Below are 12,531 nucleotides of genomic sequence, written 5' to 3' on the forward strand. Positions count from 1 at the left end.
ACACACACACACACACACACACACACACACACACACACACACACACACAGAGAGCGGCAGTCAAGCCTGCTATCATTTGAATTCCTCCCCTATGGTGGCTCCGTCAGGCATCTCAATCTCCATCACACTGTCAGAAGAAATAAACACGTTACGGCGAGAATTGAGACAAAAATAAATAAAACAACCTCGCATTCATCGTCGTGTACGTTAAATGCACTCTCTCCGCTCAAGCACACAAACACAAGGCCAAAGATGCTCTCATCCGTTGCATGGTGAAAAAATACATTTATTGGAATCTGTGTCAATGTAGAAAAAAGTGAAAACTGGCTTTCGGTTTCTGTCACAGTACCACAGGTGAATATTCCAGCAGCCGTCTGGTGAGTCAGCAAGCTCGTTTTAGGGCAGTACATCTGAGACTGATGACAACACAGGAGTCGGCGTACGGTGGCCTCATGACACCAAACACATGGTCTCAGGCTGCTACTGAGACACCACCACCAGCACGTTGTACAGCGATTAACCTAGCCCACTGTTCTCTCAGTCTAATGTGGGTTTAGCGGGGGAGGCTGATTTCAAAATGCTTTGTTGTGATACTGTTACAAATCCCTTTCCAGCGACTACAAAGCCGGGGCCACTGACTGCCTGCATCTACGGCGGCTCAAAGGAGGCCGTATCCTGTGATCAAGTGCGGGCCGCTGTTTAATAGCTCACAAGTTGGCCCTCCGCAATATCCAATTTTGTCCCGGACCCTGGAGATAACTGTGCAAAGCTATGATGTTCATGCATCATCTCTGATGTGGGGTCTCTTTCACTATTCAAAGCCTGCCATCCAAATAAAGGGAGTATCACATTAATATTTCTCTTTTCTCCTGTCACTTTTTTTGACGTTTCCATAATAAACATACTCTAAGTGACAGATTCTATCCTGGCAGGCCAAGCGTTGTCATGGGTAGTGCATTTTCTATTTCTGATATGACAGGATAAACTCACAACACATGGCGAGTCTGCATACTTTATGAAGTCAACTAAAATTGCAACAGAAAAAAAAGGCATTAGAAAACAACAAAATAAAGGACATTTCTAAACTCAGATACTGAGTATTAACATTGAGAGGTCCATTTTTTTTTCCCCATACAACTTTCTTTACATATAGACTTATTTTATTCTTAAATATCTTAAATCTCATATAAAATAATTCATCAGAAACTGATTCTATATACACAGACAAGAGTGCACAAGATGGATAAAGAGATGGTGTGCATGCCGAAGTGGTTTCGTGAGAGCAGGGTTTGCTGTGAGACTATATGCGCTGCTTGTTTTTTTTTTTGTTTTTTTTAAAGCTTAGCTTTTCTGACAAGATGTGTGAGTGGTTTTGTCTGGAGTATCATACTCAATATCATCATTCATAAAACAAACAAGTGCTTCTAAATCAATACAAAGCCTCTTTTGCCTTCTCTTTGGAGTGGCAATTCTTCAAAGAGAATGTGGCCTTCATGGTAACAAATAAAATAAATAAAACGATCTATACTTCAACCTTGGCCTCTCCTGACACAAGTCTACCAAAGCAGAACCAAGAGCATTGTGATGTTCTGGACTGGGTTCTAGGATAAAAGGGCGAGTTCGCACCGGTCTTGTTTAGCCTGGCAGCATTAGCGGTGTAGACCCGGAGTGAACTGTCAAGTGAACTCTGGAGCGGTTCACAGGAAGCGTACCATTTATGTTCACGTTGTTGTTGTTTCATTGGTTTAAAAAACCGTTTGCTTGTTGACCTAGTTGCCTATTTGCTACTAGTGAATTTTAGGAATTCAGTGTTTATCACAACTCAAATGAGATAATTAGCTAGCTAGCGCTTTTGCCTCCATGCCCTCCCCTACCGTTAGGAGACTAGTTTATCGTTAGGAGACTAGTTTGCAGTTGGGGGAGGGTTCGCTAGCTCCATGGTCTCCGAGCAGCGAGGAGTGATAGACACCTGCTGTTTGACACGTTTTCTGTAAAGAGTGCTGCATGAAAGCATGGCAGAATTAGCAAGCTAACTAACTAGCCATCCAGAATAACATTTAACAACTTTGTTTCATCCCCACATTCTTGTCACAGCGTAGGAAAGCAGATTAGAAGTGCCGAGGAACAAACGCTATCACCGCCACAGGACTTTTGTTTACAATTTCTAGAACGTTTGAGTTTTGCGTTGGCGAATGCAAACCGGACCAGTTGAAAAATTGAAACAATGTATCATTCTGGCATTGGTTTGATTCAGGCACTGGACCTTAAGGTATGAACCCGCCCTCGCTCGTGTTAAATGGAGATCTCTAGTGGGAAACAATACAATACTAGGCTTAACCCAAGAGTGTGACAGAAAACTATATACGGCAAGCTGCAGCACTCGAGGCAAATAATATGTTCATGGATGGGCATTCATTTACACTTTCAAAAAAACATCGCTACATACAACAAGGCATGCTTCGGGGCTGTAGTAAGACAAAAGAAAGAAAAAAAGAAAAAACTTAAAGGGACTGCATCTGCATTTTGTGGCTTTAGCTAATAGTGGGTGAGGTTGGCCTACATGTTTAATTCGTTTTTGAGGGAAAATAATATGACTAGGGCTGGGTATCGTTTAAAATTGACCTATAACGATACTAATACCAGTACCCTTAAAGTGATAGCGATGGCAATCAGGTACTTAATTTGATACCCATCATGTGAATGGAAACCCTCCGCCCCCCCAGCCCCAAGGTTAACACTTAGCTCTGTCAGCACTCTTGCTGCTGTTAGCGGTGTACGCGCCGTTGGCACCGCTAACTAGCTGCTAACTGTCGCCTCCCTTGTGCAGGTAGGAAATGGATTGGCTGTGAGCAAACTATACAATTTTTCTTTTTCCTGATCTGGGCGCAAAAAAGATCAAATGCAGGTCGTGTTTGACTGGAGAAGTTTCAATACTACCGGTTACTGGGTTATTTTGAGTACCGATACCCAGCCCTATGTTGGTCACAGGCAGGTTTCCCAGAGCAGCTTGTTGTTTCGTCTATAATCACATTCACTCTTTTTTCTGAAAATGTTTTGAGTGTTGATTTTACAAAGAACCATACACTGCTGCCTGATACTGTGTGCGAGCTGAGCTGAAAGGAATTAAAAAACCTGCACACTAGCAGTGAACTGGCTGTGGGGGCCGGGCTCTATGTGGCCGCATTGGATCCAATGACTCAATGACACCAACTCTCTATTCACAATGGCCAAAGCTGTTGCTGTTGAAGCTGCCGTTATTTACTTCTCTCCAGAAAAAAAGAAACACAACAGTGAAGACATCATACAGACAGCACGATCAATACCAACCTGGAAGAGGATGCTTCATTTCACTTCTCTTTTTCTGTTGCGTTTGATTTTCACAACTTAACTGGCATCCACACTGGAAAGCGACAGTATCTTTGTATATATTGGTTAGAAAATCTCCAATAGATGTTCACAGTTGCTTGACTGGATGGCAAAAATACCTATGAAGTCTAAAATTGCTGGTTTAGTCGTCTAAAACATGGATGTCAAGAGTTCTGGAGGTTCACTGGGTCATCATGGGCTAATTGATGGGTTCAGATTCAAGTAAAAAAATCTTGCAGCGTGTTGCCTTTGAGCACTAACACACATACATACAACCATTCATGTTCTTGTATATATATATATATATAGAGAGAGAGAGAGAGAGAGAGAGAGAGACATCTGTAGTAATATGGAACAGTGGAAATACCTTCAATTACAGCTGATGGTTTGGTGTGACATATGTTTCATAAATTCTTCTTGTGGAGGAGATTCTGTTCTGTGTATGGACGCTCCGCAGGGAGCATTTACGTGAGATCGGATTTCTGTACAGTAAAACAGCACACATAAAAACATGAGGACATGAAAATAAAAACATCCCACGCTGATTATGATGTTTCAAATGTTGTTCAATTCATTTTTTTCTAGAAAGGGAGGCAAGGGTTTCATTTTTTTTGGCGGGATGATGAACAGGGGTGCTGCCCATCTCCCCTGTTTCCCACACTACACAGTAGTTTCATTCTTCCAGGGTCCAGTGCGTATATTCCCCGTGCTGTCCGAAGTGTACAGTAGTCCTTCGTGCAGGCCCCCCTTAAGAATCCCATTCTGATTGGGCGGGTTCTGGGGGTAGGATTGTCTGCGCGGGGCGTGCATCTCCAGGTGGTGATGTGTCGCCAGCGGGTCCTGCTCGGCCACTTTGCCGCAGCCACACAGGAAGACGCCTGTGTCGCCGGCCTCTGCCGGGCACAGGGAAGGGAAAAGGTCTGCCTTGGTGCAGCAGATGTGCCTGTGGCAGGGGTTATGGCACGCCAGGGCGTCGTGCGTGGTGGCTGCAGCGGCGTGGCAAGTGTGATGCCCATCATGGTGGCCTTCGTGGGCCAGATGTGGACAGATGTGGGCGTGGCGCTCGTGCGTGCTGTGGGGGCTGTCAGTGTGTGAGCTGTGCACGCTGCCTCCATCCACGCTGGAGGGGATGTGATAGGCGTACTCCCTCTCGCTCCCAGCCCCGCAAGCACCGGCCCCGGCCCGCCGGCTGAAGTGACGGCCTTTAGTCCTGGTGCTGCTCTTTAGGCAGGGGTGCAACTGGATCCCCGGCCGGTAACCCTCCGGGTCTGCATGTAGCAGCACGTGCGTGGCCGACGGCTCCTCTTCCATCAGCTGCTGGCTATGCAGGGCGGCGCAGCACGGCGTCACCGGTGCCAGACACGCCACGTGATTCTGCGAGGACGGAAGGGCAGCGTGCTTGCAGTGACTTAAGCTGCAATGGCTGCAGCTCGTCAGTGCTTTGCCCTGACATGGTGAGTCGTGGTGGCAGTGGCTGTGGCCGTGGCCGTGCCCGGTGGTGTCTCCATTCACGTTGACCTTGGGCCGCGCTTGGGCGGGCCCGTGGGCGCCGGAGCAGGCGTCGGCGCGTCGCCCGGGGCAACAGGAGCACCAGCAGTGCCAGACATCGTCGCGCTTGGCGCAGTGGTGGATGAGGATGAAGAGGCCGAGGGTGACGGAGAAGGCACCGTAAAGGCAGCTGAAGATCATGTCCAGGAAGTGGCCCTGTGACACGGCCAGCGCCCCGAAGGTCCAGGTGGCCAGGAACAGGAAGAGGGTGAAGGCCGCCGTCCGGAGCTGAGCCTTGAAGGAGTGCTCATTGGCTAGCAGCGCGGGGTTGATGGGGACGCCCGGGCAGCCAGCGGGGCAGTGGCCCCCACCCAACGGGGCTGCCAAGGCTCCAGGCTCAGCTCTCTGGTGGCAGTGCGTCGGCACGTCGACGGCGGCCAGCCTCTGGTGCTCCTCCGTCAGCTGCTTGAGCTCGTACTTCTTTTCGGGGTGTCGCCGCAGCTGGATGAAGGTGCAGATGAAGTAGATGCATGTCACCAGGATGATGAAGGCCACGGGGCCAAAGAAGGCTCCCAGGCTGGGCTCCCACGCCATCCAGCAGCTGCAACACACACACACAAAGTTATTACTTAGATGTATGAATAACAGACTGTAGACTGCATGCAGCAGAGTGTGCAATTTAACCTTGAGAGCACAAAACAAATGAAGGACTTACTACGGCGCTTGCTCCCCGCTGCCATAGTTGTCTATATTGACGGCTGCCGTGACCCCGCAGATGATGAGGGGCACTCCACCACTGACTAAATAAAATCTGTGAGGTGATAGAGGGACAAGCAGAGGCAGAGACAAGAAGAAAGTTTAAGAATCCTGTATCACATGGATTACAACAGCACACTGTGAAAATGTGACTGGGAAATTGTTTTAGGCACAAGAGAAAGATAATAAAAGAAAGATCCAAACAGACAAATAAGATGTTAGACTGGTGCAGCGAGTGGAGCTCACAACAAACAAGCAGTGACGCTGAGGAGAAGGCACGAGAATGTCTTTGCCAGCTGTCCTTCCCCCACTTTCCTCAAATGAGACTTTTGAGATTGTCAGTGTGTTTGTGATCACACCTACTGTTTGTTTTCTTTGCTGCAAACCAAAGTGTGAAACAAATCTGTTTCCTATCGACGTGGGCATGATTGACTTGTCAAGCCGCAATTTATGGCATCTGCTGTTTGTAACAGCTCAGCAGACGTGAAGAGAAACCTGGATACGAGCAGAAGGAGACACGGAATTTTAATTCAGTTTTGCCTGCAAAGCACCAGAAGTCGGTGCGGTTAACCTACGCTGGTGGAAACTTTCATTTTAAAGGATGAACCTTCAAGTTAGTTTGGAATATTTTTGCAACTCTCTTGAGTGACAAACATTTTCAAGCGAGTAGGTGTAGTTTCAATCGCAACGTTCTCCTCTTCACATACAAACCACACTAAGGACTTCATAAACTGTTGCAATAGTGCCTGTTGTGAACAAATGTGACTTCACATGACACCAGGCGGCAACCTCTGGTTCTGAAAGGTGAAGCCAACGCTGAAGGGCCTTAAACTTGCATTCTTTCTACTGGCCATCAGGGGGCGACTGCTCTGGTTACAATAGGAAGTCAGCTTGTATAGAAGTCTATGAGAAAATGACTCTCACTTGATTTATTACCTCAGTAAACATTGTAAACATGAGTTTATGATCTCAATCGCTAGTCTTCTTCAATACAGCATGATGTTCATTTAGTAAATTATGGTCCCATTTAGTTTTATGTTAGCTGTGTAGTAATACATCCAAAGGCCTTTATTGGCTGAAGACGGGAAAAAAAGAAAAGCTTCTGAGTTTTTACAAGATAAAAACAGCTGCACTGAGCGTCTGCCCTCCACCAGGCTGGACATGTCTGGGATTCAGTGTGGATTGTTACATTTGATAAATTGGAAGCTTATCTGTTCTGCAGAGCGAGCAAGTGGCCGACAACTAAAGTGCTTCAAGAAACGCAGAGGATTGCCTTTACACGCTTTTAACTACACATTTGGATCATTGCTGCTCAGCATTAGGGGTTTGTATGGTAGAATAATCATCACGGCATACGGTATTACACAATCATCATTATTGTTATCATTATTAGGTACATTAACCCTTAAAGGAATGAAACAATGTTTTTCTTTGGTTGAACAAAGCATTGCCCATTATTCTGAACAACTAAGCCATAGTCACATGTATCCATGCCAATAGTTTTATTGTTTTTCTACAGGTACATAAAGAATAAACGCAGGGAGATCAATGAGCACTGAAAAAAACATGATTCAACAATCAGTTGATGATATGCAATCAGACTCGACTATGTAAATTCTTAGAAGGGGACACCCTTCCCGTAGATACCCAAAGGTGCATGGCATGATAACCGTCAATTATACCATAGTAGACCGTGAAACCAGTTCATACCTCTGCAACCCTACTCGGCACACTATACGTTGGTTTTGAGCCTTTTCAGACAACAATGCTCGACTGCGAGATGCAATTAAACACATTAAGAGCAAAGGCAGCGCATCCGAATGTGAAGTAACGTCAGCAGCAGACTGTGAACAAATGAGGAAATAACAATAGAAAGAAGAAAGAAAATGTACATGTTTGCTATTTTTCTGCGATGCTCTTAAAATTGCCTCTATTGTACTGTAACCGCCTCGAGTATCGCCATGATGAGTTCTACCTACGTAGTGCAAAATCAGAAGGTCTTCTCATCAGCTTGGTATGATCAGGCCTTCATCTGCCTCCCAGTGAATACACTTTCCTCATTCTTCAGGTACACGGGCGATACTCTCAACAATGCACTTGCGTCACAATATCGTATATTGTCATGAGCTTTAAGAATCCCGGGCAGGAACAAAGCTGATCCCCAGCAGCCCATTTTCTCTGCACTGTCCTCGTCCCCCCCCCCCCCTCTCTCTCTCTGTCATCCACTTTCCTATACAACACTATGCTATTTCCTCTTCCTTCCAATTCAATCTCAACCTATGTCACCGCTCTAACCTTTCCACCACTCCGTCTTCCTCCATCTTCGTTCCTCGGTTTCCGTCCCTTCTCTCCCTCAGTCTCTCTCTCCCAATCTGTCCTCCATCACAGAGCACCCGTCCCCCAAAAAAATTCAATTACAATCAAGATGTTTGTCTGGGCTGGTTTGGCGAGGGGTGTTTCGGTGGATGGATGAAGAAGGGGGGGGGGGGGGGGGGCATTACCGGCCTGTCAGTGGAACGGCTCCCCCGGGGACTCTCCTCTCCAACAGAAAGCCATTTACACAGCCGTCAGCCAGAAAAGCATAAATGAGAAGAACTAGGATGTTAAAGCGCCCTGTGTTGTATAAGCCTCATTCCCCTTTATCCCCTCTAGGAAAGCCTGCTTGTGTTACATGGAGCATACATGCAAAAAACACATACCTACATGTGTGATCCAATTACTGTCTAAATGCTGCTCTGCTTTTATGCAAAAAAGGTGCTCCTTCACGTTGACATTCTTTCCAATGCACAAACACTTTGACGGATGCATTTTTGTTGGCCATTCTATTAAAAAGAAAAGGCTGTGAATGCAGAGTTGTGCTTCTGAGTGAGTTTAGGAACAGCAATCATTTGATATAAATAGACCCTGAAGTGCCTTTTAGCCGGCAGCTACACAGTGACTCCACAGCCATCCTCGCTCCTCTGCTCACGCACCGTCCTCTGTCTTGTGACTGCGAGCTGTCCTTCTCTCTGGACCCGGTCCAGGATCCGCATAGCACAGCTGGGGTTAGCTTAGCTTAGCATAAAGACTGGAAACAGGGGAAACAGCTAGCTGGGCTCTGTCCAAAGGTAACAGCACTTCTAAAGCTCACTAATTAACGCATTATAATGCATTTAATGCGTACAAAAACTGTCAACATTTCAAATTGTGGTTTAATGAGAAGTTGTGTGCCACAGTATTTTTTGGTCAGGCAGATATTGTTAACCCGTTGACAGAGCCGAGCCAGCTTTCCCCCCTTTGTTTCCAGTAACTGAGCTAAGCTAAGCTAACTGGCTGCTAGCTGTAGCCTTTTATTTAAAGAGGAGCACCAAGTATATGAATAATTCCAATAAGTTATTTCCATGGCCGAGGAAAGATCAATCAATATCTGTGAACATGAGCTACTCAGAAGTAAGTCTCAAACTTGTGTGATGTCATCGGGTGTATAAGAAATGAATGGGAGAATCGATGCTTGTTTTCTTTTTTTACACCCGAATGAGCTTTATTCTATTGTGGCGCTCTCAGTTATGAAACTGAAAATGTACCCGGATACTCGGAACATTCCCCCGGATGCTCCCAGCGTCATCTATACTCAGTCATTCCCAAAGACTAGGTCGCTGAAGATTTTATCAGGGTCATTAAATCATTTTGCAGAATTCCACTGAATGTCTTCCATGGTCTTTTATATCTGCAGAACACCTTTGAGCCACATGGGGGTGCCTGGATGTTTGCATTGTTCTGATAATAGTAGCCTACTAATAACATTGAATCTTATATGAAAGGCTAGCGTACATTCTCTACGTTAACTCCGACTTAAAGCGTTTATTTGGTCCCATTTATAACGTATTTAACGTGTGTAAATGTTTGCAATAACAAATGTATTAAACAAAGTTGTGCTTTATCAAATGTATATCTCTTCAAAATGGCTAAATTACCTATTAAAGGTAAGATAAGGTGATGTGGAAATGGCAGTAAAAATGGTCAGGAACTTTCATTTACGCACAAATTCAATGTGCTGTAATAATTTAGAGATAAACTCTGTTGTGAATTGGTTCGCAATGGTTTTACAAAAGTGGATCCCCAGAAACACTGATCTATAACATCTCACCCCATTCATTATCTATGGAGCATTTCCACACTTTATACTTGATGACACCACAGATTTGAGTTAGAGCAATCTAGTTTTTGGATTTGGGGGAGAGTTGTTCATTTTGACTAACATTTCTGGACTGTCTTAGACCATAGGAATAACATGTATGAATTTTGAAAATGGGCGCAGTTCCCCTTTAAGGGACAGATATGAGAGTGGTGTCTCCAGAGTCTTCTCATCTGACTCGGACAGATAATGATTAAGCCTGTTTCTGAAAATGCAGAACTATTGCTTTAAAACAGCATTGTGCAACCGTCCAGTATATTCATTTCATATTCTTCTTTCCATTGATGTTAAGTCACTTTGTGATTTTAGAGCGATACTCTACCTCACTAGACCATTTCATTTTTTAATACACATATCTCATAATGCATCACCACTCACTGATACCAGCCAGAAAATGCTGCTGGTGACATTGAACAGATGTTCGAGATTCTATACTAGGAGGCAAGTCTTGCTTTAGAAGAATGATCTGCGCCCATCACGCCAGATGACTATCAGTTAACAGCATGAGCAGGGACGTTTAATGTGTGTGTGGTCCAACGCGGTGCAGCAGGCTTTCTGACAAAGGTCAGCATGCGACGGTGTGCTGGATACGCCGTCAGACGCTGTCAGGAGCGGAGGGACAGCGAGAGGTAGGTGAGGATGAAGAGGCCAGTTGCTGCGAGGGGGAGGGAGGAGGAGAAATTGATTTGTCTCCAGCTGCTAAGTCTCATTGCCTGAGCCTGTCTGACGGGGAGCATTACAGTCAACTCGACTGCCGCGCCACACGACCTGCCCCCCCCGGCCGCCTGGCCCCAGACAAATTATCTCATTCACAAGCGGTGCATGATGGGAGAGCCTCAAGAACGTTCCACACTAAAACCCCTGATCACGCAGGTGTCTGAGGATCTGCTTTGCGAGCAAAGTGCTGCCGGTGGCATTGAGGGGGATCCTTATCTGGTGGGGTCCTTATCCTAAGTGACTTTCAGCGAGTCTTCAAGAATACATTATTGAGCAGATATCAGTTTTTAATAATGTCAGACATAAGATGCTGCTCATTTATAGATGTTTTTATAGATATTAGTTCCAGGTGTATGGGTGATAAAGGTCCATGTGAGTGCTACGTGTGTCCCAAAAAACCTCTAAAACACCCCATAGAAAGCAAACAGTAAGTTATTCCACTAGGGTTCACATCCAGTGCAGCTCCACATGTATAAATCATTTTCTTGTGTGGGGGTCATTCGCTGGAAAATATTTCGCAAAATTCATGGAAATTCAAGCGACTGAAACGGCACTTGATATTTTCCAACGGCTTTAAGGAAACGATTCTGTAAAAAAAACGAATATGATTAGATGACAAACAGGCATTTGTTACGGCCTCTGTTTGCCTCCATATCTGCGCTCTCGAAACCTTCCCTTAAAAGGATTTCTCGTCGAAGCGTCTTGGAGTTCAGCTCCAGCTGCAATGTGCAGAAGAGCTCACGCAGCACCTTCTCACCGCGGAGGAAGAGAGCCGCATGTGTCCACAAGCTGATCCTCTTAAACACGGCAAAACGTCGCGAGTAAGCAGAAAAGGAATGAAGTGGAGAATGAGTGAAAAAAAGTAAAATCATAATCATTAAAAGTAGAAATTCAATCTTATGTGTGTCTCTAAGGGAATAGGAATTTAATGGGTCAAAGGGCTAAATGCATTTAGATTTGTGATAACACTCCTGGCTCAGCAGCCTCCTGGGTGATTGAGGTAATTAGTTATAGCACGGGGGTGATGCCGTAGTAACAGCTTGTTTTAAGTCGTTCACTTCTTCGTCCTTCCTCCTCCTCCTCCTGACATTCATCTGCCCTCCATTCTTTTTGCCTTACAGGGTAGTAGGAAGCCTCAAACAGAATAACTGAGCCAAAACATTTACTGAACACCCAGTTCAGCTATTCCAGACATTTTCCTCTAACAAATGCCTGCCAGAATTTGTATCTATACCTATGGGAAAACTGCAGAATCTGAGGCTTCAAAATGTTTTAGTACTACAAAAAAAAACACATCATTGTCAGGCTAGAGCAGTGGTTCCTAACATTTTTTGTCTTGATGTAACATTACCCCCATATCCTTGTCAGATGACGCCTGTCATGTTCCAAAGCTGGTCTTTTCAATTGATTTCATAGTAGATGAAGAATTGGAGATCAATCATTTTTTTTCCATGCAAGTGAATTATGAATGTTTAGGTGGTCAGTTTTGCATGCTTACTACTCCCAATATGATCTCATGGTAAGGCATATTAATAGCAAGCCTTTTTAAAGGACATTTCACATGCCATGTCATACATTTTAAGCTTTTTGCGTGTCATTTAACGCCCCGTTCTCATTGCTTTGTAAGCTTTCCACATGTCATTAACGAACCCCTTCTCATTCCCAACTTGTCACATACGGACATGTGGTAGCAGTTTTAAACACGTCTTTAACATTGTAAATTAATAACAACAATTACTTGGCTATGTTTAGGCAACAAAACTTCCTAGTTAGGCTTAGTAACAGATCATGGGTTGGTTTGGATTGAAACATGTTTGTTACGTGAAGTTGTACATAAGTTAAATAGTCAACGTAAATAAGTCAACGGCTGACTTTTGGTTTCACGCGGGAAAGGAATACTGGTCTGCTGGGTGAAAGTCATGTGTTTGTTTCACCCATCCATCCATTACAGCTAACAGTGTTTATCCCTTGCTTTTAGCTAATAGTGTTTATCTATTACTTTTAGCTAACAGTGTTTATCTATTACTGTA

General features: G+C 44.9%; 1 protein-coding gene across 1 annotated transcript in view; it reads right to left on the minus strand.

Annotated features, from left to right (window-relative positions):
* Nucleotides 1-20: 20 nt before the first annotated feature.
* Nucleotides 21-12,531, minus strand: part of adgra1b (adhesion G protein-coupled receptor A1b) — a 148,565-nt gene continuing 136,054 nt past the window's right edge. Inside the window, exons 18-19 of the mRNA XM_031877970.1 lie at nt 5,570-5,665; nt 21-5,455 (exon numbers count right to left, since the gene is read on the minus strand). Coding sequence (XP_031733830.1) covers nt 4,027-5,455; nt 5,570-5,665 — 1,525 coding nt within the window. The 3' untranslated portion in view covers nt 21-4,026. The remainder of the gene's footprint in view (nt 5,456-5,569; nt 5,666-12,531) is intronic.

Source organism: Anarrhichthys ocellatus, unplaced genomic scaffold (genome assembly GCF_004355925.1).
Source record: "Anarrhichthys ocellatus isolate YVR2014 unplaced genomic scaffold, GSC_Weel_1.0 scaffold3, whole genome shotgun sequence".
NCBI classification, from domain to species: Eukaryota; Metazoa; Chordata; class Actinopteri; order Perciformes; family Anarhichadidae; genus Anarrhichthys; species Anarrhichthys ocellatus.